Genomic DNA, 27020 nt, shown 5'->3' with positions numbered 1-27020 from the left:
GCGAGCGTCGCCTGGCCGAGGAATTGTCACCCAAAGTCACCTGGCGAGCGGCCGGGCGGCCGACTCACCTCGGACCATCGGTCTGGCTTGCGCGGGCGGACTCATGCCGACCGCCGGCGCCGCCATCACGTCCGCCTTCAGCTTCTCAAAGTCCATATCGCTGAGCGGCTGTAGCGGGCTGCGCGCCGGGGGCGGCGCCGGCTGAGGCGGCGGCGACGGCGGCGGCGGCCGGCTGCTGCCGCTGCTGCTTCCCCGTTTCTCTCCTCCTCCAGTAGGTTCGGCCAGCAGCAGCGGGCTGCTCCTGTCCCGGCACACGGAACATCGATGAACGAACCAATGCCGGAGCGGGAGACACGGATAAATGCTCGTCACAGTGTGCGAAACACCGGTAAACGTCCCAGTCCGAACGTGATGAACACAAGCACACACTGCAGCCCCCGACGTATGTCTGCTGCACACGCTCCAGCAATGTGTGCCATTCCACGTACGCGTCGCCACACCGGGAACACCGGGGAACAGCCCCGCCCTGCTGCCCCCCCCCCCCCCCTCCCTCCCTCCCACCCCGGCACAGGGACACACCCGTCACCACCGCAGTTGAGCGGGGCGTGGGGGGTCGACGGGCGCGGCGCGTCGGCTGCAGCGGGCGGCACCGCCGGCACCCACCTGCAGCAGGGCCGGCTTGCGCTCGGCCCTGCTGGTAGGGGGCGGCGGCAGCGGCGCGCCTGCCGGCCGGCCCGGGTACGGCGGCGGGGCCGCACGCCTGACGCGTAGCCCACCGTACCCAGGCGCCGGCACGCCCATCGTCGGCTGGCCCGGCGGCAGCGGCCGCTGCACCAGGATGGCGCCGTGCGGCGGGCGGCCGGGTCGGCGCGCGTGGCCCCGGCGCCGCCAGCTGGCTCGCCGCGCCGGCACTGCGGGCGACGACTACAAGCGGTCAGCGCGCGTGACGTCGACGCCAGCGACGCGGCGTTCGGAGCACGAGCACCAGCGGCATCTGACGTCACACCATACCGCACTTACCATCTACGGATATCCCGACCACAAGCATGCGTGAACAACGTTGTCAAGTGAAGCGTCTTACATGCTGCAGGTCATGTCATATCAACACGGGCCGCAGCACCCTCCCTGGCCCCGCCGGCCGCCACGGAGCCGCCCGTACCTGGACGCCGTGGTGACACCGGGCACGACGGCGGCTGTGCCGGGCGCGGCAGCCGCCGCCGGCGCCTGGCCGGCCCGGAAGCCAGCGGCCGGCGGCGCCGGGCGGCGCGCGCCGTCGGCTTCGGCGCGGCTCTCCTGCTCCTCCGACTCCTCGCCCACCAGCTCTAGCACCGTCTTGTGCTCACCGAGCTCCGGATGCGCGTAGTTGAGTAGGTTGAAGTCATCTCCGATACCTGGGCGGACCCGCGAGCGGGTGTAAGGCAGGCATCGGAACGACGAAGAGCAAAAATCAGGCTGAATCGATGCGTCTAGGGCATGGACTGGTATATTGAACATAAGCGTCACTTAATGGTAAGGCGAGACGACTCTATGGAGGTCACTTATAAATAGTCTCAATCCCCGCGGCAACCACTTAGCAAACTATGTCACGTGACAGGATGCCTGATAAAGCCTTCATCCAAAACTGGCCGGTACCAAAAAGGCCGGAACAGACTCGAACCATCCCACCGCCACTGACCGAGCAGCTCGTCGTCGTCGTCGCCCTCCTGTTTCTCCTCGGTGGCTGGCGGCGGCTGTGATGGCTGCGATGGCTGCGATGGCTGCGCTCCCTGCGCGGCTGAGCCTGCCGTGACTGCTGGGGCAGCTGGGACGGCTGTGGCGGCTGACCCGACTGGGGCGGCTGAGGAGTCGGCTGTTGCTGCTGCTGCTGCTGCTGCAGTTGAGGCTTTTGGGGTGGCTGTTGCGGCTGCTGCTGCTGAGGCTTGATTTTGTGCCTGTTGCTGCTGTTGTGCCTGCTTTTGCTGTTGCGCTGTTGTTGCTGTTGCGCCTGCTGTTGCCTCTGCTGCGACCTGCTGTTGCTGATGCTGCTTGCTGCAGCGCTTGTTGTTGCTGCTGCTGCTGCAGCGCTTGTTGTTGCTGTTGCTGCTGATGTTGCTGCTGCGATGCCTGCTGCGACTGCGGCGTCTGCTGGGGCGGCTGCCGAGCCACCTGACCGGCCGGCGGTGGCGGCGGCTGGCCGGGGGGCGTGGCCGCCGGCGGCGCCGGGCTGCCGCCGGGTGCCGCTGCCGTGGCGGCCGGCGACAGGACGGCCGCCGCCCCCGCCGGGGACGAGGCCAGCGGAGCGCCGGCGCCGGCCGCTGGACTGCCGGCCCCGGCTGCCAACCACGGGCCGAGTGTCAGCCGAGCGGCGGGGGCTGGACACGCCCGAGCCGGGCCGCAGCCGCAGCCGCAGCCGCTCAACGCACCGAGCCGTGCGATCCAGCCGGACCCTGCCTACAACTCCCGCCGCTTAACACAAGCCTTACAGAGTGTTCATGACTGCCGCCACCTGCAGAAAAGCAAATTTGAGTTCCAGAATATCGGAAACACACGAATGGCATCTTGAAAGTCTTGCAGAACAGGACGCCAAACTCATGGCATCAATAAAGGACCGACATCGACCATCTTCCTTCTCCCTCTCCCCCCCCCCCCCCCCCCCCCCCCCCCCCAACACACACACTCGCATCAGTGTACAATACATACCGCAAACTTTATACAAAAGTGCAGCACAACACAGCAAAGCACACCACACCAAGCCACGCCAGGTGGGGCAGGCATCATTGAGTTTTCAGCGCCAGAGCTGGACGACGGCCACGGCAGAGCGGTGTCGCGTCACACAAACGAGGCCAACCAGCTGGCGCGTCTGGGGTCAGGCCGCAGCGGCGGCGGCAGCCGACACGAACGCACGCAGGAACCCTTACAGGCGCACATTGCATCACACGGAAAGCAAAGATAATAATATATAAAATGACATGAGAAACCGAACAATTTCTGTTCAATTGAAGATGCATCAAAGACGGATTCCTTGAGCCTCCTTCCTGGCGTATTGAGTTCGGTACCATTGGGCATTGCTCCACAAAACTACGCCCTATGTGAGCCCTATCTAAACCTTCAAGCCCCCGTCTCTAGCGACGGCCCCAACCGGTAGCAACGGCCGCAGCCTCTAGCGACGGCCCCAGCCTCTAGCGACGGACCCAATCCCTCTAGCGCCAGCCCAAATGCCTAGCGCCAAAACTAATCTCTCTAGCGTCAGCCCCAACTCCTCTAGCGCCAGCCCCACTCTCCTAGCGACGGCCCCAATCTCTCTAGCGTCAGCCCCAATCTCACAGTCTTCCAACTACTCCGACCAGGTAGTGTAGTAGACAGACCAACTATCGACTGGCTGCCTGACCGCGCCACCAGGCAGCCGAGGCAGCTGTTGGGCCGGCAAAGCGGGGAGCCCCGGGGCTTGAGAGCCCTGAAGCCAGAGCACACTGCCAAGCCAACAACGACGGCTCAAAAACCCTTGCAGTGTGTCAAACCACGCTGCCTCGGCAGTCAGCTCACGCCATAAGTAGCGCTGCCTATGGAATGCGTGCCTCATAGCGAAAAGGCCTTGTGAAAGCGCTGCACGTGTAAGCGGACGGACCGCGGTGAAAGGAAATGGAAATAAATGCAACAAGCAGGAAAAAAGGCTTCAGAGCCATGGCGAAACAGGAAGTATAAACAAAAACTTAGATGCAACAAAACATGTAAAAAGGCAAACAAGGTCTGCTAATATGGCAGTGGGGAACAGAGCCAGGCATGCGGCCAACACTACGTGCAGAACACCGACGGACGGACGGACGACCGCGAGGGCCACCGCCTACCTTCCCGGGGGTTTGAGGGCGGACACGTGGAACGTGTCGGGGTGAGGGGGGCGGCGCCGGTGGCGGCGGCGGGGGTGGCGGTGGCGGTGGCGGTGGCGGCGGTGGTGGTGGCGGCGGCGGCCGGCGCCCACATGCCGCCGCTCATCAGCTCCGGTCTCCGCTGCGGGATCATCATGTGGGGCACGGCTGCAAAGGCCGGCCGTCAACCCCGTCACTGGACGATCCCGGCACTGCTGGGAACCGTCACTGGACGGTGCCGGCACTGCTGGGGACTGTCACTGGACGGTGCCGGCACTGCTGGGGGCTGTCACCGGACGGTGCCGGCACTGCTCGGGACTGTCACTGGACGATCCCGGCACTGCTGGAGACTGTCACTGGACGGTGCCGGCACTACTGGGGACTGTCACTGGACGATCCCGGCACTGCTGGAGACTGTCACTGACGGTGCCGGCAACTGCTGGGGACTGTCACTGGGCGGCCCCGGGAGACTGAGGCCTGTCACTGTACCGCCCGGTCACTGCGTGGCCCGGAGCGCTGCTATAGTCACATCGGATCAACATCGCTAGCTTCCCTTTCACTCGCTCCGGTTTCAGCAGTCACAAAGAAGAACGAATGGACGAAACCACAACCCATTCGTTCTTCAGACCCACCCATGACGAGCACACCGAAACAGCGGCGCCCCCGGTGGACGAGACAGCGTCGCGTCCGGTCGGCCGTCGGCTCCGTGACGAGCTGCCGCCTCACCTGATCGCTGCACGGCCTGGTACTGCTGCTGCTGCTCGTGCTGCGGGTGCTGCTGCTGCAGCCGCTGCTGCAGGATCATCTGCAGGCGGGGGGTCCATGACGCGCGGGCCGCCCGCCTGCATCATGCGCTGCCGCAGCTGCGGCGGCAGCGGCTGCCGGAACTGCTGCTGGTGGTGCGGCAGCGGTGGCGGCCGCGGCGGCCCTGCGCGGCGACAGCCCGCCCCGGTCAGAGGCGAGCCCTCCAGTCCGGCATACACGTGCGGGTCGCGGCCCCCGCCCTCGGCTCACACCTCGGCAGGCGGCCAGTGTCGCGGCTGTCTCCTTCTGCGCATTACAAACGGCCCGCAGACGCCGCCCAGACTCACAGTGCAATCAACCGATCTCTCGCAGGCCGCTACCAATGACACCTGCAGCCGACTTCGCAGCGCGGCTCAGCGGCAATCAGCACATACAACCTGGTGAGCAGCAAGGCGGGACGCGGTCACCCGGCGCCTCACCTTGCTGGTGCTGCTGCTGTTGCTGCTGCTGTTGCTGGCGCTGTAGCAGCTCGCGCAGCTGCTGCTGGCGGACCATCTCCGGCGGCGGAGGCGGCGGCGGGTGGCCAGCGGCGGCAGCGGCGGCGGCAGCAGCGGCGGCGGCGGCGGCGTCCGGCGGCAGCCCGGGCCGCGGCGTGCCCGGCATGTGACAGTAGGGATCGGCGGGCGCCGGCCGGCCGGCCGCGAAAGGGCCGGCCACCGGCGCCGGGAACGGAACGGGACCGCTGGGGGAGGGATGGGCGCGGGGGGACATGTGCGGGTGGGAGAGCGCCTCCTGAAACAACGCGCACACTCACGCCCCCCGCCTCCGCCGCGCGCTCGTCGGCCGCCGACAGCACAGAAACTGCGTCGCTTGCTCTCTTGCCTGGCCACAAAGTGACCGGCGTGATATGTCTGGCGCGGCGCACGCCCCCCGCGCTGACTGGACGTCGTAATTCAGACAACGTAGAGCGACATCACACAACGCCGCAAGCGCCTCAGCTGCACCCTCCGACACCCACAGCTGGCACTGCTGGCCGAAGTGGTGCCGGGCTGAGCGAGCCGGGCTCGACAGCCGCCTGTCCGCCTCACCTGGGAGGTGGTCACGTGCAGCTGGGGCGGCACGCGGCTCTGCAGCGAGGTGGGCAGGTCCTCCTCCAGCTGGCGCTGCACGCGCGCGATTGCTGCCGACACAGGCACCAGCTCAGCACGGCACGCGGCCGGCAGGCTCGCGCAACAGCGCACAACGGACGACCAAGTCGGAGAGGCGCCGGCAAAAGACAGCATACATAACGTGCAGCCATTGTAAACAGTGGCCTTCTGGAGCGATGTTTTCTGATGCATTCGAAAGTCAGCGTGCGGTGATGTGGAGCGATACATATTCCGAGTGTGTTCTTCTTCATCGGATCCGACAAGGCCGCCGACCACAGGCTGTCGGACTGTCGGCCACCCGCTGCGCCGGGGCTTCGCAGCATCAGACGTATTGCGCGCCTAGCCATCCACTGATCTTCTAACCTTGGGCCTGTTGGCGCTGCTCCTGCATCATCTGCTGCTGCTGTTGCTGCTGCTGCTGTTGATGCTGATGGTGCTGCTGTTGCTGCTGTTGCTGCTGATGTTGTTGTTGCTGCTGCTGTTTGCTGCTGCTGCTGCGGCGCAGGGCCTGCATCTGCCGCCACTGCTGCTCGTTGGTCTGCAGCGTGGTGGGCCGCGGCTGGACGGCCTCCTGCGGATAGTCCGGCCGGCCTGTCACACCGCTGGCCGCCACAGCGGCACCCTCCGGACCGCCGGCGCGGCGCCCCGGTCGCAGCCCCACATACACTGTCCCCCCTTCCTCTCCCCCCCCCCCCCAATTCGCCAGGCATGACACAATGCTCCGCACGCTGGGGTCACACAGAGGATAAAAAAACACGTTAGCCAATACACGACAGCGAGGAGTCGGTGCTGAATTGCCACGGTCAGCTCACAGCAAACGTGAATAACTTCCAGGGCACAATCATTCGCCACAACACTATGCAAAATGTAAGCCCAACGTCTCAGTGTAGCTAACACCAACAGAACAGCAATATCAGTAAAAATATCAACCGACTACGACATACGGACAGAGCACACACAGCGATATCCTGCTCTAGTACTTTTAGATTGATTTCGGAGCGAGTGCTCCGCACACATGCCAAACCCGAACGGAGCGGAATAAACGGATCAATCCAGTGTTAAAAGGCCGGGTGCCCCTGAAACGGAGAGCCAGCGAGAGTGAGAGCCAGCCGCCATCCAGTGTCCATGCCGGCGGCCGCGCTTGGCGGCGCGCAAACACCCGCACACCGCGTGCGGGGCGCCCAAGCGCGGGGGCCGCGCCCGGCACAGCACAGCCAGCCAGCCAAGCACCGGACCAGCGCGCGGCGCGGCCCGCTCCGAGCCCCCATCCTGTCCGAGCGGCCCGTCACCAGGCGACGCCGCCTCAGCCGGGGTTAGTGCGGCGGCCGGCGCCGCGGCGGCGGCGCAAGGCGGGCGGCGGCGGCGGTGACGGCGGCGGGCGAGGCGGCGGCGGCGGCGACGGCCGAGCATCTACCTGGGCTGCGCTGTCGGCCGTCGGCGCGACCGGGGCGGCGCCGCTGCTGCTGCCGCCCGCTTGGGGAGAGGCGGGCGCCGCCCGGCTGAGGGGCGGCGGCGAGCCGGGCGGCGCCGCGCCCGCGCCCGCTCGCAGCATCCCGCTCTGTTTGGACTGCGGAACGAGAGGTTATTGGTGCCAGCTCTTCTGGCAGACGGTACGCCGCCACAGCGTCATGCCAACCTGACGGACCGACCTGGACCTTGGCACGACGACGCTCTCGCCGTCAGGTCGGCGCGCCAGGTCGACAGGTTCGCACTCACCGCGACCGAAGAGGCTCGTCACGTCATCACCGGACCGCACTGCGGCGGTACGGCTGTACTGAGTGGGGACTGTACGCACCTCGGTACGGTGTAGCTGTACGCACCTCGGTGCGAAGCCATCGCCGGGCTGACAGACCACCCGAACTCACCACAGTCCAGCACGCGGTGCGCTGTCGCGCGGGCCCAGCAGGGAGGCCCTCCCTCCAGCTCCAGTCGGTGGCGATCGGCCCGACTCCGGCAGGGAGCCCCCTTCCCCTCCCCCAGACTTCAGTCTGCGGCCCCCGGCCCGACTCCGGTCCGGGGCGCCGTCCCTTGGCGACATGCTCGGCCCGGGCGGCCGACACGCGTCAGTCACAGCACGGCACTCTGTCATCGGCAGCGGCCGACTCAGGCGGGCCCGGGGGCCGCGCGCGCGAACCCAGCGTCCCGGGGCAGGTCGGCGCACAACACGGGCACGACACGACACGGCACGGCATGACACGGCATCGCGCAGCGCGGCGCGGCCTGGCGCAGCGGCGACAACTGACCTTGCTCGCCGAGCGGTTCTCCTTCGCCTTCTGCAGGTATGGCTGCTTGCTCTCCGGCGAGAGGGCGCGCCAAATCTTCATGATCTGCCGCACTCGGTCGGCGACCGCTGCCAGGCAGGAGCGAGCGGGTGAAAAAATCAGACGAGGTCACTCGCCAGGGGTCGGCTAAACCTGGCCCGTCTCAGATCAGATAAACAGGGTGACGTACATTCGATGCATTGATGGGCATCTCCGACGACGTGTCAACGAAAGAGCGTGCGCATCTTACTCCACATAGTCCAACACAACAGGTGCAGTGGTAATGCCCGTGAGCGAAGCCGAGCCATGGGGCCGACAGCCAGTGGCCGAGCCGTACCTGGAAATTCGGCACGCAGCTCCGGGTGTTTGTGGTTGGCGTAGAGCACAGGCGAGATGGTGGCCGCCTCGCCCAGACTCTCGTCGTGTTCCCACTTGGCCATGTTGCGCTGGTTGTAGGTCTGCGACTCGCCTGTGCTGCCGGGCGGCGCCTGGACGGGCCGCACGCCGCCGGCCGCGCCGCCCGGCCCCCAGCCCACCTCGCCGCCGCTCGACGGCTCGCCGAACTCCCCGAACGGCGCCCTGAAACGGCCGGCACCGCGCGCTGACGACGACCACGAGCACCTGGCGGCCCGCCGACCTGGTGTGGCGACAGCGCAGGCTGGAGCCGCCACCGGCTGACCGCGACACACAAGCTCGCACAGAACTGTGGCGCGGGGCGGCCCGACGCCTGTCTGATCGCAGATGGGACTTTGTCAGACGTCTGCACTGTTCAGACATACCCCACACGAATCAGATCAGCGGCGACATTAGACCAACAGACCGATCAGGCAGTCACTTCCCTGTGTCGCGCCTTGGCTCACGGTAGTCCGCGTGACGGCCAGGGCGCGCAAACATGTCACATGTTGGCAAAAGGATAGCTTTTAGGCCTACGGGTGCCCGCCGGGTTGGTCACACAGGTCCAACAACCAATGCACATGCATCTATATCCAACAGAGACTCGGATATGCGTTCCATATACATCAGTCTGTGTTGCACGCCGGGACATCTGCAAGCAGACCAGCCCCCCCCCCCCCCCCCCCCCCCCAAGAGACAAATAGCTCCGGCAGCCGATCACATCGGGCCGTCATCACCACCCAGGTTCCGGCAGCCTGGCCTGACGCATCAGGTCAGCCGCCGCCGCCGCCGTACTCACGCGTGCTCGTGGCTGAACTGCGACATGTGTGGCAGCGGCGCCTGCACAGGCCCCGGCAGCAGCTGCGGCTGGCCGGCCGGCTGGTGCGGCGCCACGCGGAACCGGGCCGCGGCGCCCGGCTGCGGCGGCGCCGGCGCCGGCTGCTGCGCCGGCTGCTGCGCCTGCGGCGGCGCCGGCACGTCCAGCGTGTCCTTCAGCAGGTCCTCCACGTCCTGGCCGTCCATGTTGGGCAGGCCGGTGACCATCGACTCGAAGCTGTCGGGCCAGTGGCCGGCCAGCAGCTCCGACAGCTCGTCCTTGCTGGCCGCCTCGGCCTCGTCGCCCGACATGTCGGCGTCGGCCGCCGCCAGCTCCGAGTCGGGGATGTCCTCCAGGTCGGCGTGCTTGGCCAGCTCGTCGCCGTCGTCGTTGAGGATGGTGTCGACCAGGTCGCCCTCCAGGTCGGCGCCCAGGCCCGGGAATATGTCGCCCAGCGCGTCGTCGGCGTCGTCGTCCGTCTGGAAAGAAGGACCACGGCTGAGCAGACGAACGAAAACATAGCTCCGCAGTGCCCAGCTGTGACTTGAGCTCTACTTCACTAGTGCCGACGTCACAGTTCGATAATTTTTTTTTTTAAATCTTTGATGTTTTGGTTCAGTTGAACGGCTTATAAACTACCTACAACAGACCCCACCGCCAATATATTTCAAAATCCAGCCGAAATAGGACAGCAAATCATGGGGTGCTCCTTACACCGTACCGCAAGGCACTCGACCTGACCTAGATGGCTGCCAGGGGTCAGAGCTGAGCTCCACCCACCGCCGGGACCGGTACAGTTCTGAGCCCAGGGTATGTACCTCACCCCACAGGCGCACGGCCCATATCCTGACCCGGACGGTGGCTGCCAGGGGTCAGAGCTGAGCTCCACCCACCGCCGGGAGCGGTACAGTCCTGAGCCCAGGGTATGTACCTCACCCCGCAGGCGCACGGCCAACGGGAGGAGCTTCAGGTCCAATGTCAAATGGCTGCACACCTTCAACGTAAGACCTTGTGTTGTGGTCATGGACAAAACCACAAGATGCTTGTATTTAGAGCGGACTCTCCAGTGGACTGTACACGGGTCGGGTGTGGGTAACGCCCTGAACTGTATGCGACAGATGACGGCTGCAATGGCCAAACAAACCGGACCCGGCACAGTACACAGCGGCGTGAAGCGACGGCGGACATGGCCGAGGCTTTCTAATGCTGTTCGTCGAACTAACAGGCGGTTCGAAGGCAAACCTGGCACAGCTGACGCCCAAATACGAACACCTCGTGCCTCCGACAGCTGACAGATGCCTGGATCGCAGGAGCCTGGCCCAATCAGCGAAAAGTTCCAACGGATCGGAGCTTCACCACGGGATTAAAGAGGACGCTGACTTATGGTGAGACGGGGTGGGACTGATGACCCTCCCCCGACTACCGCACAGGTCCGGCCTGGTCCTTCTTCCCCAACCGCACGGCCGACCGTCAGCTGTCCAAATCGCAAACCTACAGCTGGTGGACACGAGCAACAGCACTCCACTGGTCCCACTGGTCCCACTCAACACGCACAACAGCACATGGTCCCACTCAGACATGCGGCTCAGCACTGGAGCCCAGGCCGGGCCGCTGTCAGCAGCACAGAGTGAGGCAACACGGCGCCGGAAGTCCGCCACCCATGACCGCCTGCGGTCGCGGCTTACCTCGTTCATCTTGTCTGACTTGGCGTCGGCGCCGGCGCCCGAGCCGGACGCCAGTTCCTTGGTGGCCGCGTCGCGCTCCTGCTGGCAGCGGCGCTCCTCCGTCTCCACGCGTTCCTGGGCCTCCCGCACAAGCTCCTTCTCCGCCTGCAGCGGCGCGCCGCGCGGCGTGAGACGGTCGGCAGAGCGAGACCCGCGCGAGCACCGACACAGAAACAGTCACGCAACGGTCAGTTGTGCTTACTGGCACTCACTTCTGTTTGTTATCACTAGCATTTGTCATGGGAGTCGGCACAAACTAACAATGCAACGTTGAGCGGAAGAGTCGTAGTTGCGATGGTCATGCCGTCATTTTCCCCCAAATACCTTGGACAGCTGGACCGTGCAGAGTTCCTCCGGAGGCGCAATGTCGTCTTCATCCTCTTCGGGCGGGTTCGGCTCCTCTTTGTCTTCCTCTCCCTCCGGCGCCTTGGCGTCCTTTGAGCCGTCCATCAGCTCTTTCCCGAAAAATGACTCCTACAACACATAAGGCAACATGATAGTCTCCATGCCCGGCAAGGCCGCACACAACATATTCCCACTGCTCACAAGAGGTTTGCTGTTACGCCTACGCAACGGTAACGAAGTCCGAGCCGCAGCTCGCTCCACAACCCCCAGCCCAGCCACCGCCCAGCAGAAGCTCGATCCGCCCCCAGCCCAGCCGCCACCCAGCAGCCTCACCTGCAAATAGAGTGGGTACGCCTCGATCAGCTTGTACTTCTTGTTCCTGCGCACGGCCTTCTTCTTGGGCTTGTCGCCGGGCACGGCGAAGTGTGTGGAGGATGTGTCGCCGGCCGAGACCGGTGTGTGGCTGTCGTCCGTGGGCGTCACAGGCGCGCCCGGCGTCAGCGGCGCCGCGCCGCCCTCGGCCGTCGCCGTGGCAGCCGCCAGCGCCGCCGCCGCCGCCGCCTGCGCCGCCTCCTGGCGCTCCTCCTCGTCCTTCATGTTCAGGATCTTGGGCCCGCGCGCCTTCACGTAGAACCCGCCGACGCCGATTTTCTGCATGTTGCGCGTGCGCTTCTTGCGGATGACGTAGTCGCCCGACTCGAGCCGGGAGATGCTGAAGCCGTCGGGCGGCTCCGGCGGCGCGCCGTCCTCGCGCGCCGGCAGCACCATGCCGTCCTTGAAGCAGGACGGCGCCGCCGACTCGGCCGGCCCGTCGGCCTCCTCAGACTCCTCGATCGACGTATCTGTGGCAGCGTGCCGGGCACGTCGGTCAGGTCGGTGCAATGGCGCCTGGCGCGCGATATCGCCCGCCGTCGCACCGCCACCGCTCACCACGCGTCCGGGTGCAGTTCGTGCTGTGGTGGGGGCAAAGTGTGTGCGCCAGCATGTCCCTCCGTCCACATCCATCCTACAACGAATAGAAACCATCGCGACAATATCCCTACCATTGCTGATCACAGGCATCAGAGCGGATTTCAGCTGTGCCTCCAAGCTCACCCAATGCAAAAACCAAACAGACACACCAAACGGTGCTAGACAAGGTCCGGCGGTGACTTGGAACGACAAGGGTGATGCACTCACTGCCCAGCACGCTATCAATGGCGGCCGATATTCCGCCGTCGCTCTTACAGTCGACGCGCTTCTTCTTCTTCTTGGCAGGCTCAATGGTGAGCCCCTGGATGACCTTGCAGCCCGTGTCCGAGACACACACGCCCTCCAGCACGAAGAAGTGTTTGGACGGCCGCCACTGTTCAGGCTCTGAAACGTCGCCGGGGTCACACTACTGCCGGCTGGTGCACCTCGCCGTCAGCCGCGTGGAGCGACGCCACCCTCGGGAGGCCTCCCGTCGCTCACAGCGCCCCCTGTGTCGACACGCAAGCGAGACACCTCCACTTTCCCCCCCCCCCCCCCCCCCCCTCCACCGGCCCAACGCCTAGGACCAGACCACGGAAACGGACTCACCAGCACGCAGCGCACTGCGCCCCACCCCGTCACGACCGCAGGAGCTCGGAGACGCAGTGCACCAACCCGACAGAGCGCCGACCGGCGCCGGCGGACGGCCCGCCGAGCCGGCCGGCCGGACCGAGCTCGTGACCCGAACACGACGCACCCGACTACCCGCGCCAACAGTCGTCCATCCGGACCGCGCCCCGGCGCCCGTCAGCTGGCCAGCAGCGCCGCCGCCGTCGCAGCCGCCGGCGCCGCGCGCCCGGCCCGGCCGCCGCGTCCCACCTGGACTGTCGGGCTCCACGATGCTGGCGTCGACCGACGGCTGCATGTGCGGCGGCGGCTCGTCGGCCGGCCGGCAGCGCGCGCACATGTACCCCATGGTGGCGCACACCTCGGCGTCCTCCTCGCTGTGGATGAAGTCGTCGGCCGCGTGGCCCCACCTGGCGCCGGCGGCGGACGGTGGGTCAACGCGGGGTCGGGGTGTGACAGTGCTTGTGACGGGCAGCACACACGCCCAGCACCTCTGCACAACAGAACTGACACGCTTCTGTTCGCCGTGCGCCTACCCAGTGTTGTCAAGCACTCACAGTGCAGGAGACCAGGGCCTGCATTTGGAAGCACGTGTAGTAGCATCAGAAGTAGGACTAAGACTATAATTTGACACTCGCTTATCTTTGTGTACGCTCGCAACAGACCAGCGCACAGCAAAGCCCGCTCACGACACGGTGCTGGGTATCGGAAAACTTGTAACACACATGGCTTAAACCCAGCAAAACAGCGAACCATCACTGCCCGTTTCTCTGTGCAACACCAGCAAGAGACGGCCACGACTGGACGTCTGCCGAAGCGGCGCCGTGACTGGCGCCGGTGGGTGGGGGACAGGCCGGGCCGCGCACCTCTGGCAAACGGAGCACTGGATGATAAGCTGTCCCTCGGTGTAGGGGCCCTCGCAGGTGGCGCAGCGGGTCAGCGAGCCGCACGGTCCGCACATGCTGTAGTTGTCCAGCCAGGAGCAGCCGACGCCCGGGCTGTTGGAGCCGCAGTGCACGCACACGGCGCACCTGGCGATGCATGCCCACACCCCCTCAGCCAGCGACAGATGACGGGCGCACACACGACAGGGCTACACTGGGGCTGACCACAGCATCCGATGGAAGGAAGGGGCGACACCTGTATCGGAATCGGAATCAATTTAGAGTTACTGTCCACGGCACATCCGATACGTTCGACGCTGCACGGTTCATACCAATTCCAGCGCCTCGACCCAATGTTTTCCCACAAATCAGCAGCCGGTTCTACGCAGTTTTGCGCGTCTAAGCTGGCGGTGGTCGTTCCCCCGAGCTGAGCCCCGTCAGGCGGACTCCCTCACCACTGGCACTTCCAGCCGCCCTGCGGCACGTAGTCGAGCGGCGGCTTCAAGCAGTAGGTGTGGTAGGAGATGTCGCACTCGTCGCACAGGATCAGCCGGCTCTCGTCGTTCTTCTGGCCGCAGCCCTCGCAGACGGTGCAGTCGAGGCAGCGGAAGCCGCGCTCCAGCAGCACCTTCGACACCTGCGGGACGGACGGCGGCTGCGCGTGAGAGGCCACCGCGCTGACGTCCCGGCACGCGCCGCCCCCGCACCGGCACGTGGTGACGGCTCGCCAGCTCACCAGTTAGTCAGAACAGCGAACTGGTAAGACAGCATGACAAATCGCAGCTTGTGGAGTCTGGCCTGTCACATGCTACGCTGAAATAACGTCATCCGGGAGTAAAACGAGGGTGGGTAAAAACTAAAAAATGACACGGCAAATGGGTGGGTTGGCAGATTCATACTTCCCATCAGCGTTGATAGCGCGTATGCCAGCCTGGACTGGGTATTACCTCAGCTGTCACGACCCGATTTAAATAGGAGTATTGCTGCTCCTCGCACTGTCGCGCTATGGCTGCAGCACGATTCTCTGGGTGAAAAGCCTAGTGGCAGTCGCCGCAAAAGGCGTCAGAGCAGCAGCCGCTGACTGCATGCCGCACCCCGCAGCAGCACACCCGTGCGGTCTGTCCGTGGCGCCCGCGGCGGCCCATCCCCGCGTTCTGTCCGTGGCGCCCCTCAGTGGCCCACCCCTGCGGTCTGTCCGTGGCGCCCGCGGCGGCCCATCCCTGCGTTCTGTCCGTGGCGCCCTCAGCGGCTCACCCTTGCGGTCTGTCCGTGGCACTCGCGGCGGCCCATCCCTGCGATCTGTCCGTGGCGCCCCTCAGCGGCCCATCTTTGCGGTCTGTCCGCGGCACCTTCCGTCAACATCGCGCGAGCGTTTGGTCTGCCGCACTCCAGCGGGCACCTCGCCACCGAGCAGAACGCCAGCGCAGCTCACCTGCGCCGACCGGAAGCGCAGACCCGGCGCGGACTCAGCACCGGACACTGCGGCGCAACGGCCAACGCGAGGGCTACCACGCCACTGGGAATGTAAACCAGGCATACAAACAATGACAACGTGAAGCCGACCACCCCGACACCCCGGCCGAATTTGCATCGAAGACGACGGTAAGCTCATGACTGACAAAACTGGTAGCATGTGATCTCGTTCCAGACGAGTCGCAGGACTCGCGGCCTCGCATCCGAGGACGGTGGGCGTGCGTCAGCGGTGCTGACTGGTCCCGACACCGCACCGCCGTCCATGTCTGAACGAGCTCCGAGTCGGCGCTCGACCGAGCGGCCCACCAGCGCCCGGCTGTGGCGGCAGCAGATAAGCCAGCGGCATCACGCACGCACGCGCCACAAAAAGCGGCGTCCGCGACCTACACCAGCAGCGGCCACATCCGCTGTCGGCGGTGAGCCGTCCTATCTGAGCCCGCCCACATCTGAGGCGGCGCGGCCCAGTTCGGGTCCCTCCTCCACACTGGACGCCGGCTGAGTCACTGGTGGCTGTCCCGCCCGAAGCCGCGGTCCCCGCTCCAGGGCCATCCGTCCTGACCCGGGCCAGGGCCTTCGCTCTAAGGCCCGACGTCCTGACCCGATTCGGGGCCTCAGAGGCCACCACCGGCGCCGTCTACCGGCGGGCGTCGGAGCCGCGAGCCATCACCGGCCGGCCAGACGTCCTGACCTGATTCGGGGCCTCAGAGGCCACCACCGGCGCCGTCCATCGGCGGGCGTCGGAGGCGCGAGCCATCACCGGCCGGCCAGACGTCCTGACCCGATTCGGGGCCTCAGAGGCCACCACCGGCGCCGTCTACCGGCGGGAGTGGGAGCCGCGAGCCATCACCGGCCGGACGTGACCGAAATACGACCCGGGAGACGGGCACAGACGGGTCGCAAAACAAAACGGCAGACGCGCACATCTGAGCCGCGCCGTTCTCCGCGCCGGACGTGCCGCCCTCCTTTGGCCCAGCTGAGGGTGCCCGGGACGGCGGCCTCACCTTGACGTTGATGCAGTACGGGTGGTAGGCCTGGCCGCACTGCGAGCAGGCGATGACCCGTCCCTCCATGTCCTGACCGAACGAGCCGCACATGACGCACACGTCCTGCTGCAGCACGAACTCGTCCTTGGACGAGCACAGCACCATCTGGTTGTCCTCGTTCGGGTTGGTCTTGTAGTAGGAGCCGCCGCCGGCTGCGTGGCCCATCGGGTTCTCCGGACGCTGCGTAGGACCCCCGTCGTTAGACGGGCAGGCGAGGGGGGGGGGGACACAGGCATCACGACCAGAGGTGAGGCTGATGCATGCAGCAGCAGTCACTGATGCGTACATTGCGTATCTTTAATCACGTGTGGCTACTATGCAACCATGCACCCGGTCGCTGAATAAGGGCACGTGTAATAATTTCGACCGCATGCGGAGAGCGGGACGCGCCGCCACTGGAGCAGCAGCTTCTCCACCTCCACCAATGATGTCGAGTAACATCTCTTGTCACCCTCCACTGACCTGGAGTGACACGGCCGGCGCGCCGAACATGCCGCGAACCTTGGCCTTGTACGGCCGCTTCCTGTTGAGGTCGGGCAGCCGCTTCTTCTTCAGCACGTCGATTTTGGCCGGCTTGGCCGGCTTCACACCCAGCCTACCGCCGCTGCCGCTCTTGATACCTAGCTTTTTCTTGACGAGATGCATCGGTTTGCCTCCGCCCTTGGCCCGCGGCGCCCCGTCATCCCCCTGTGGGGAGGGACGGTCGGTCAGACACGTCATCATGGCCGGCCTCGGCAGATGGTCCGCCGTCCAACTGCTGGTATCACACGTCACATAGCCCCTAATTATCCACCCAGACAGGTGGTCTGCCGCCCCCTGCCTGAGAACAGGGGACAGGTCACACACAGCCCGAGAAAAGCATGACCTCAGCACCCGCTTGTGTCGTGACCGCCGCCTATCCCCGCCAGACAACGGCAACACAGCGGGACGGGGCCCTCGGAAATCCCGCGCGCCAGCCGCCTCACAACAAACACTGAGCGCAGGGCTCCTCCAGCCGGCGGTGTCCTCAGATCACGCACGCGTCGGCCGCGGCCGCCTGTCGACCCCGCGCGGCACGGGTCACGGTCGGCGCCGGGCCGCCCAGATGTGCGCCGCCGCCGACCAGCCAGCCGGCCCACTGACGCCGGCTTTCCTGGCCGGCCGTAAGAAGGGCCACGGCCGGCACCGCACCCAGCACTCGTGGCGCGTTCGGACTGAACCGGAGAGCGGCGGGCGCTGACGCCGCCCGAGCCCGGCCGCGGCGCTCGCGCGGGCTCCGACTCCGACCGAGGGCTCGTGCTCCGACGCCGTCTGCTCACGATGAGAGGCTCTGATCGCGCACAGCCGGACGGAGCGGAGGATGGGCCGACGTCGGCGCGACCGGCGCGGGACGAAGGCTGACCCACCAACAACCGACCTTCCGCGCCCGAGCGACCCGCGCACATCACTGCCACGACGAATAACGCCCCGATCAGTCTCGTAAACAGCCGCAAAGGGCACTCCAATCATGAATCGAACGGTGCTGTATTTATGAAATGCCATGGGGTTGCGCTCATCAAGGCCTTATCGACCTCTCAGGCACAGGCGGTTGGTTTGGAGCCGCTACCGTCTAGACAAATGGCTCGGCCTTTACTTCAGGTATGCGTCAGCGGCGGCACAGCATCAGCACGCCGCGGGTGTACCACATGGCCAACCACAGCTCACAATGAGGCGTGTGCGGCCAAACCACCACAGTGCAGGTCACGACCGCGCGTCTGTGGCTCGCAGCAGCGCCCGCCACGTCACCCGTGCCATGCGGGGAGTGACGTGCGGGGAGTGAGGTGCGGCGAGTGACGTGCGGCGAGTGAGGTGCGGCGAGTGAGGTGCGGCGAATGAGGTGCGGCGGTGCCCACCCGCGGTCCGGCCGGCCGGCATATGACATTTGGCCCTCCTGCCGGCGAGCTGTCCCACAGAGCAGCGCGCTGGCCGCACGAGACCGGGCCAGTGCCCGCGGCCGCCGGCGCCACCGGCGCACCGTCCGCTCTCGCCCGCCGACCACACACAGGTGGGTGACGTCATCTGATGTGACGTCAGCACAAGACAACCCACAACAAACCGGCGGCCGCGCCATGGCCCTGCCCGGATCGGCTGATCGGTTCGGCACCCGTGACAGTAGCGTAACGACCGTGGTGCGGCAACGGTTTTCTAGGCGTTCCTGCTCGCCTTTCGGTCGCAGACGTTTTCACATTGACTCAAAGACGACAAAGTCCACGCAAATGAACGTCAGCAAAGCGCTTCTCGCAAAACATGATTAACGCAAAAAGGGACAGGGTGGAAAATAAAGGCATTCACACAGTGATCCAATCCGTGTGCATCATGCTAGTTCTGAAACTTGATGGTGGACTTGCATATTATGAGGGTGACCAGACAAGAGATGACAAGAACCATACTGTTTACCGAAGTGTCACTGTATAAACGCCAGAGGGGACACCTTGAGCTGAATGCCTTTGCCTTGCACGAAGCCTTAGCTGATTTGAAACCACGAAAGCTTAAATGAACGTCCTCAGGTCAGTCCTCACGACCTACGCAGAGTTAGCATAACGAGATGGCTAGCTTAATCCACCGCGACACATAGCGCCGAGGTATATTTCACCGCGGCGCGACACAAGCGAACAGTGACACGGCCCGCGATCCATTAAGTGAGTTGCTCAGTTACACACGCAGACAATATCACATTAACTGCGCGCAGAATAACGTCGTGGAATGATGGGCTTTGATGTCCTCTGCCGAATTACACGACGTCTAATAACGTCGTGTAATAGGCCTCCACGGACATCAACATTTCATAGGCTGAAGTTCATCAACGTCCTGCTCCTGTCACAGGCGATGGCGTGAGCGATGGTCCCAATTAGTGACAATATGGGCGCAGCATATGGAAAACCTTGAACGGGCCACGTTACCTTCTTCGAACGAGCAACATCAGGCTTGGCGTCGTCTATTTTATCTGCCGAGGCCCCAGCCGCGCCTGTTTTCACCGAGCTTCCGAGATCGTTCCCCGACTCTGCGGTCGGATCCTCCTCACCCGCCCCTTCCTCTGACTCAGCCCACATTGGGCGGAAAACACGCGGTCCCAGCCGACTACTTTCCGTCGGTCACGGTCGGGCGACGACGGTAATCTCACGACCTGGCCTAACCCGCTGCCGCACGTGACGGGCACCGCCGGCCAAGCGGGGCGGAGCGGCGCTGGCCCCACCGTCACACCGTCTCACCCGCGCCGCCGCCGCCGGCCACATCGGCCGACCCCCGGGCTGGCCGCCCAGAGCGCGGCCGGCCGCCTGACTCAGAGCGCGTTTGCGCGGCGGCGGATGCGGCGGTCGCGGCGCGCGCGTCACGTCACAACCGCGCCGCCGGCGGCGGACGGCGCGCGGCTATAAAGCGGCGTGCGTCGCCGCCGCCGGCAGAGTCGGGCCCCTCCGGCGAGCCGCCCCTGTACGCAGCATGGCACCCAGTCGAGAGGCGGCGGCGGCAGCGGGGGCACTGCTGCTGTTGACCGGAGCTGCGGCCGTCATCCAGATACCGCGCGATGTGGAGCTGCTGCCCGGCTTCACCATACCGCCGGGCGTGGTCCAGCCGCCCGACACCGAGGCGCCCAACTACGCCGGCCTCCCCCCAGGAGGACAACCCGTCGGGGTGCCACCTCCTGCAGGAGTGCCCCCCGGCGCGGACGTGCCGATGGAACCGGAGGCACTCCCTGGCGCGGGCATGCCTGGCATAGGAGTGCCACTGGATCCAGAACCAGTCTCAGGCGCGGGCATGCCTGGCGTAAGAGTGCCACTGGATCCAGAAGCACTCCCTGGCGTAGGAGTGCCATTTGATCCGGACGCACAGCTCGATGCAGGAGTGCCACCCAACGCGACAGCCTTCCCCGAGGACGGCACAATCTCCACGAATATCACGAACTACGAAGGCCAGTACTATACCATCTACGCCGACCAGAATACTCACCAAGAGGCAAGTGAACCGTACCTGCGCGTCCGGCCATATCGTGGCCGCCTTTTACGTTGAAAAAGTACAGTGGCAGTGCTCTTCGAATGGTGCATGCTATCTATCAAAAATAATGCGCCCTACTGAACCCAAAAATCCGTAACTTAGCCACAAGTAAACAGTCAATGACAGTTGACGGGTCCTCAAAACTCGATAACTTCCGCGACAGTCGCACTCAGTGTGTCATCCGGCGCCGGCAGATCCGCACGCCGCTGGAGGAGCTGGCCACCAGCAGCCACAGCTGCGGCCGGGTGCGCGGCGTACCCGGCTCGGTGCGACGCCAGCTCGGCCTCTCTACCTTCTACCAGCGCTACACCGAGGCGTACGGCATCCCCGTGCTGTCGTCGACGCGCGTGCCGGACGCGGCGCTGCGGCGCGCCTGCTACATCGTCCGCTTCCTCTTCGCCGACCACGCGAATGTGCGCGACAGTTACCGGCAGCGGCGTGGCCGTGTGGCCGTCATCGGCCGCAGCGAGCGCACCACGCAGATTCCCGAGCACAGCAGCCTGGGTCCCAGCTGGGACCAGCGGTTCGCGCGGCCTCGGCGCCACCGACGCCGCGCCCGTCTGCACCATCGGCGAGGAGAACCTGCTGCGCTACGGCTATCCCACTGACCGCTGGTACTCCGAGGACATCGGGCTGCACGAGTTCGCGCACGGCCTGCACCTGCTGGGCGCGCGGTACGCCTGGCCTGCGTGGGAGAGTCGGCTGCGCGCCGCCTACAGCGCCGCGCGCGCGCGCGGCCTCTGGGCCAGCACGTACGCCGCCACCAACCACATCGAGTACTTCGCCGAGGGCGTGCAGAAGTACCACAACGTGGAAGCGTACAGCCGGTACCCGAACGGCATCCACAACCACGTGGACACGCGCGAAAAGCTGGCCGCGTACGATCCGCAGCTGTACGCCGTGGTCAAGGAGATGTTCCCGTGCGGCAACCGCTACGTCAGCCGCCGCGAGAACGGCTTCCTGTCGGCCTCCGACGCCGCCCGACTCCAGCTGACCTACCCGGCCTGCAAGCTGGAGGGCAGCAGCGGCGGCGGCGGCGGCGGCGGCGGTCGAGAGAAGCCGACCACCGCGCGGCCTCGGCCCGAGCGGCCGACGTCGCCGACAGCGGCCACCACGGCGCGTCCCTGCCAGGACCGGCACTACTACTGCCCGTCGTGGTCGCGCTCCGGCTACTGCTACTCCAACGCGGCGTACATGGCGGCCAGCTGCCAGCGCTCGTGTGGCCTGTGCAGGACGTGCCGGGACCGGCACGCGCGCTGCCGCGAGTGGGCCGGACGCGGCGAGTGTGCCACCAACCCCGGCTACATGCTGTACAACTGCCGGCCCAGCTGTCGCGCCTGCTAGCGCGCGCCGCCGGTGTCTCGCGCCTTACTGGTGACCAACGGCGAGCCGCTCCTGGTCACGTGCGCCACTCATCCGCTACTACTCAGTACAATACACGTCATGGAACTGCTGTGTGGTGTTTCAGTAACAGAAGGCCACGAGTTTGGATCGATCACCTTCAGCCTCTGAGTGCGCTGCTCACCGTTAGCGGGGAGCATTCCACGTTAGGTGTTTCGTTAAAAGTGGGGCATCGAAACCAGAAGGCGTCAGCGCGTCCGTGAAGACAAGGCATGTGTATACACATAACTGTGTCAGGGACTAGCGTGGAAAATGAGAACAGACCTAGTGAATTAAGCATTCTCACACTCATCGCCCCTAGACAGGGCACGCAGAAGGGAAGCAATTGTGCCTGACAAGGCAGGCAAAATTGCGTCCCTCACCATCCCTGTTCCCATACGCCCTCAACGGAAGCCGGGCGTGTTTGGTTTGGGATCGCTTCGAGAGGCGCGTCGCCTGAATGTACGGGCGGCGACCCACGCTGGACCAGCCCCGTACCCTGTAACATCAGGACCCTGCGGTACCATTTGGGTCACCAGGCGACCCACGCCGCCCGTAACGTCTCTCGGAGCTCTGTGGTGCTCTGTGTTCCTCCCCAGCGACGTTGGAGAATGGGGTTCCGGTAATGGCGAGGGGCACAGCTGGGAAGGCGGCAAGAAAACCGACTACGTCCTGCTCGGTCACAGCAATATTTGTTTGACGACATGGACGGCTCGGGTACCGGCGGCAGCATGATGAGTTCCGACTTTGTTCAAACCATTGCAACCATAATATAATGGAAAGGCAGGACAAGTCAGCTATCCAAGCTGAGGCAGCCGTTCCAAGGCATGTAATCGGATTAACAGTGGCGGTTTCCGCGTACGCTTTTCGCTTCCCCAGAATGTTGGTTGGTGACGGAAAAGCTAGATCTGAACAAACATTTGTGTCATGTATCCAAGACCGTTCAAGGGAGGTGCTATTACCAGAGCACATCTTGGCCTCGACTAACAAATAGGCGGACGCAGTGCCGTTTTGCGGCACAACCACGTGGGTTCGAATCCCATTTAAGGCGGCGCAATTCTCTGACAAGTAGGGAAGACCTGTATCGCCTGACATCGTGTCATGGTGTCATCCCCGGGGCGGAGTTGCTACGGTATTGAATGACACTTCGAAACTCCCTGTTGCTATTCGGTTATCAGGCCGGAGCGAAAGTTGCCTTTTAGTTCGGGCCAGTCACGTGGAGAAGTGCATCCCAGCAGCAAGTCGCCTGTGCTGAAAACGAATCGCACTACAACCTCGATGCACCATAACTCAGGCGAGACTACAACATGGCCAAGGGGCCAACACAAACATCTGCAAACGAGCCCGCCCTCCCGCTCTAGACCCCCACCACACCGATCGTCAGACGGGAGCCGGAGACAGCGCTCCGTCGCGGCAGGATACTCACGAAGTGGAAGGGCTCGCCGCCGGGCTGGGCCGACCCGGGCGTGGCGGGCACATCGCCGTGGCTGTCCAGCGAGCCGTCGTCGTGCGGGCGGCCGGAGCGCGCCGGCGCGCCGCCCGTCTGACACACCGAGCACACGTACTCGTAGTCGGGCGCCGCCTGGCGCCGCTGCTGCACCGCCGACGGGTCGGCCTCCGGGTCGCACGTGCTATGCACGTACCTGCGACCGGAGAAGACAAGGGGGGGGGGGGGCGAGGTCAGCCGGTCCAAGGGTGCGCCCGACAAGGCACGCGCCACACTAGTCCACACCCGAGACACTGGTGACCGTCCACACGGCCCGCCCGGTACACCGGGCGCGGCGGACGCAGACGCAGGTCCCGGCGCACAGCCCCGGCGCGGGCCACTCCCTCTCACTTGACGGAGCGCGCCGCTGCCCCGACGGCAGACACCCCTCCGCCGCGGCCCCTCCCGGCCGGCGGCCACTCACCGTCGGCAGGCGCTGCACTGCTGCATGGTCTTCTGCGCGAAGTGGCGGTAGGCGCGGCCGCACACCGGGCAGCAGACGCCCTTGTTGCGCTGCTGGTAGCACGAGTCGCACACCGAGTACGTGTTGTGCCAGCGGCAGCTGATGCCGGCGCCGGGCGTGCGGGAGCCGCAGTCGGTGCAGACGCGGCAGTACTGCCGGACACCGGCCGACCACGGTCAGCGCGGGACACAGACGTGACGATCGTGTCGACAATGATCCTTAAGCAGGTAGCCAAGCGCGTCAAGCGCGAGCGAAAATCGCGGCTGTGGCACCATTCACGGGCTGCTGCCACCTGAATGGGTTCGACCACGATGCCACATGTGTCATCAAAGCTACAGTCTTCGACCAATGTGGAGGCATGCCACATAGTTGCTGGGGGTCGCGCAGGTCCCATGGCCACCCGGCGGCGGTTGGAGCCCTGCCGGCTGCCGCGGCACCACGTACCCGGCACTTCCAGCCGCTCTTTGGTATAGCGCCGAGCGTGGGCCGGACGCAGTAGATGTGGAAGGCCTTGTCGCAGCTGTCGCAGCAGAGCTGGCGGCCCTCCTCGCCCGGCTGCCTGCAGTGCTGACACACTTTGCAGCTGGGACACTGCCAGCCGGCCCGCACGTCTGCGCAGCGAGACAGCCGCCATCGGTCAGTCAAAGCGCCGACGACGCCGGCGCGGCGGACAGCTGGAGGGCGGCGACAGGACGACTGCCCGAGAGCGGCCGGCCAGTTACGCCGATCGGCTGGCAATGCTCAGTACTCACCACTGATACCAGCGTGGACAGGCAGGCCCGGACGACACCGACGCATGCACGGGACACCCACGCACGGACCACGACCCCACCGGCTAACGGGCCCGATTTGAGCCAAGACGGCGCGAATGCAAGCTCGCAAGACAAACACACCCGCGGACCAAGGCTCCACAGAGAGCCAATGACACCGCGCCACCCCGAGACGGCGTGGGGGCGGTCGGCGGCGGCGGCACTGACTCGGACTCAGGGGCAGAGGCGGGGTGGTGCAGTCGGCGTGGAAGTGGTTGCCGCAAGACGAGCAGAACAGCATCGACTCCAGCGCGCCCGAGTCGTCGCAGTTGATGCAGGCCTCCTCGCCGTCTGAAACGCAGCCCGCGGGACGTCAAAGCCGCCAGTCTTGGCCTCTCTCACACAATGCACGAATCATCCCGGATCATGGCAGCCAATGCGACAGTGACGCGGCAAAACGCGCTCAGCATTCGTTGTTGAATGCAGCTTGTAACTGTGACGACACCATGAACCAGTTTTAGACAACAGTGGCGTGCCGAAATCACCGATGTCGAGCTGCACCAAACACCATTCGACACCGCCGGCATTCCACACACACACCACACCGGAGAGGCAACCGGAGGCAGTACTGAGTGGTTACCAGCAGTCACAGGCGGCTCATTTCACAGCCCGACCTGCCCAGCCCAGTCGGTACGGAGTGAGATACTGTACGGCATGCGGAGGATGTCCGCAACTCACCGGCCGGAATGCGACTCAGGTGGGTGACACAGTACACCTGTTTGGTGTTCATGTTCTGGAAGGCGCCCGAGGCGGCGGCACACGGCAGGTGGAACACGGCCAGGCACTCGTCGACAGCGCAGTACACCGACGCGCCGAACCTGGCGCGGGACACGAAGCAGGTCAGCACGCGCCCGGCCCGGGCACGCCGGCATCAGCCAGCGACACACTCAGGGACGGCCGGAGCAAGTCAACACGCGCTCTGCGTGTGGCCTCAAAACTGCAGACGCTCAACGCAAGTGATTCAGCAGGGCGATGTGCACGCTTGTACGACGCCCTGTCATGAGAGTTGCCCCTTCTCCGCCCCCGCCCCCCCCCCCCCCCCGCGCCGCCCGTCAGGCTTCGGCAACTGGTGACAGCGCGCCGCGTGACGGACGGCGCTGGACGCGGCGCGCCTGCCACGGCTGAACAGACGACCGAGAGCCGGACCGCCGCCCCATCTGCCGACTGCAGCCAGCCGCGACGCCCGCCCGTCCTCCCGCTGCGGCCGGCCGGCACCTCTGGCAGAAGCTGCAGCGGACGGCCGCGGCGGCGCTGACGGCCCGCTCGGCGCCCTCCAGGCTGAGGCCGTCGTCGGGCGAGCGCACGCCGCGCGACCACAGCGCACAGCCGGCGTGCAGGTAGTAGTGGCCGGCCTCGTCCAGCAGCTGGTCGGCGCTCGGCTGGTGCACGTGGCCGACCAGCGTCAGCTCGTCGCACGGCTCGTCCCCCAGCGGACCGTCCTTGCGCGGCGAGCAGGCCACCTTCTCTCTGGGGGAGAAAGGGACGGCCGTGAGCCATGGACACCGGCCGGCGAGCAGGCTTCCTTCCCTCTGGGGGAGGGAGGGACGGCCGTGAGCCGTGGACACCGGCCAGGGAGCAGGACACCTCTCTGAGGGAGAGAGGGAGAAAAGGACGGCCGTGAGCCATGGACACCGGCCGGCGAGCATGCCACCTTCCCTCTAGGGGAGGGAGGGACGGCCGTGAGCGTGGACACCGGCCACGGAGCAGGACACCTCTCTGAGGGAGAGAGGGAGGGAAGGACGGCCGTGAGCCATGGACACCGGCCGGCGAGCAGGCTACCTTCCCTCTGGGGGAGAGAGGGACGGCCGTGAGCCGTGGACACCGGCCACGGAGCAGGACACCTTCCCTCTGGGGCAGGGAGGGACGGCCGTGAGACGTGGGCACCAGACCAGCAGTGCTGCATACATATGTAATGCATGCAATGGTTGGACGGAATGCCCGCCACGGTCAGCTCGAACGTGACCGACGGTTGGAAGGGAGGTGACTGCAGCTGAATGGATTGCGGACAATGGCCATACGTTAGGTGGTATGTGACTAACCAAGGGTTCAGTGGACTGTGACCCGCGGTGGGATGACGCTTGTGGGCAGTCAACATACACACACGAAAATACTGCGCCACCATCGAGTGCGGTCTGGCCTGTGTCAGCAGCCATTGCCGAGCCCTTTCGTCGCAGTCACAAACAGTTTACAAGCTTATTTTAATATTCAAATGTCATTAGAAGATTACAAACAAATGTACTTGAAAGCCCTGTTTGATGCCCTGTCATGCTAATTCGAGCCTTGACAGCTCTCAACACGCAACACTACGCGCATCTGGACACGAGCCCGACCACGGGCGTGGCAGCGTCACGCGTGTACGGAAGCTGGCCTACTTTTTGACGACGGTCTTGATCCTCCTGGCCGGGTCGGCGGCGGCCGGGTCGGTGGCGGCCGCGTCGCCGCCGGCGCCGGCCGCGCCCGGCACGCACCGCATGTCGCCCTGGCCCAGGATGCTGCGCTCGCCCAGGTTGCACAGGGCGCACACCTTGCCCGGCCTGGCGGAGCGCGCACGGAGTGGGTGTGAGCGTACGCCGGACATCTGGCCGCTCTCCAGGCGGGCGTGGTGTGTCTGCGGTGTGGCTG

The 27020-nt window shown here is 65.3% G+C and overlaps 1 protein-coding gene and 1 long non-coding RNA gene across 2 annotated transcripts in view; both read right to left on the bottom strand.

Moving 5' to 3' along the window:
• The window catches only part of LOC119111481 (histone-lysine N-methyltransferase 2C-like), a 49562-nt gene that overhangs the window by 17771 nt on the left and 4771 nt on the right, over nucleotides 1-27020 (bottom strand). Inside the window, 25 exon segments of the mRNA XM_037235298.1 lie at nucleotides 69-168; nucleotides 664-722; nucleotides 1272-1391; nucleotides 1676-1766; nucleotides 5675-5749; nucleotides 6243-6305; nucleotides 7978-8084; nucleotides 8333-8574; nucleotides 9353-9684; nucleotides 10891-11034; nucleotides 11254-11403; nucleotides 11608-12116; nucleotides 12454-12630; nucleotides 13105-13262; nucleotides 13719-13883; nucleotides 14192-14373; nucleotides 16211-16432; nucleotides 16715-16939; nucleotides 23067-23283; nucleotides 23551-23741; nucleotides 24034-24200; nucleotides 24567-24689; nucleotides 25077-25216; nucleotides 25614-25865; nucleotides 26771-26932. Of these exon segments, the coding sequence (XP_037091193.1) occupies nucleotides 69-168; nucleotides 664-722; nucleotides 1272-1391; nucleotides 1676-1766; nucleotides 5675-5749; nucleotides 6243-6305; nucleotides 7978-8084; nucleotides 8333-8574; nucleotides 9353-9684; nucleotides 10891-11034; nucleotides 11254-11403; nucleotides 11608-12116; nucleotides 12454-12630; nucleotides 13105-13262; nucleotides 13719-13883; nucleotides 14192-14373; nucleotides 16211-16432; nucleotides 16715-16939; nucleotides 23067-23283; nucleotides 23551-23741; nucleotides 24034-24200; nucleotides 24567-24689; nucleotides 25077-25216; nucleotides 25614-25865; nucleotides 26771-26932 (4373 nt within the window).
• On the bottom strand, nucleotides 5327-6146 carry LOC119112406 (uncharacterized). Its single transcript, XR_005095710.1, has 3 exons — nucleotides 6098-6146; nucleotides 5675-5766; nucleotides 5327-5378 (listed from the first exon to the last, which is right to left on the bottom strand). It is a non-coding gene; the product is annotated as an uncharacterized LOC119112406 (long non-coding RNA).

Source organism: Pollicipes pollicipes, unplaced genomic scaffold, assembly GCF_011947565.3.
Source record: "Pollicipes pollicipes isolate AB1234 unplaced genomic scaffold, Ppol_2.1 Scaffold_7261;HRSCAF=8764_pilon_pilon_pilon, whole genome shotgun sequence".
Classification (NCBI taxonomy): domain Eukaryota; kingdom Metazoa; phylum Arthropoda; class Thecostraca; order Pollicipedomorpha; family Pollicipedidae; genus Pollicipes; species Pollicipes pollicipes.
This window is presented reverse-complemented; position numbering and strand designations above follow the sequence as displayed.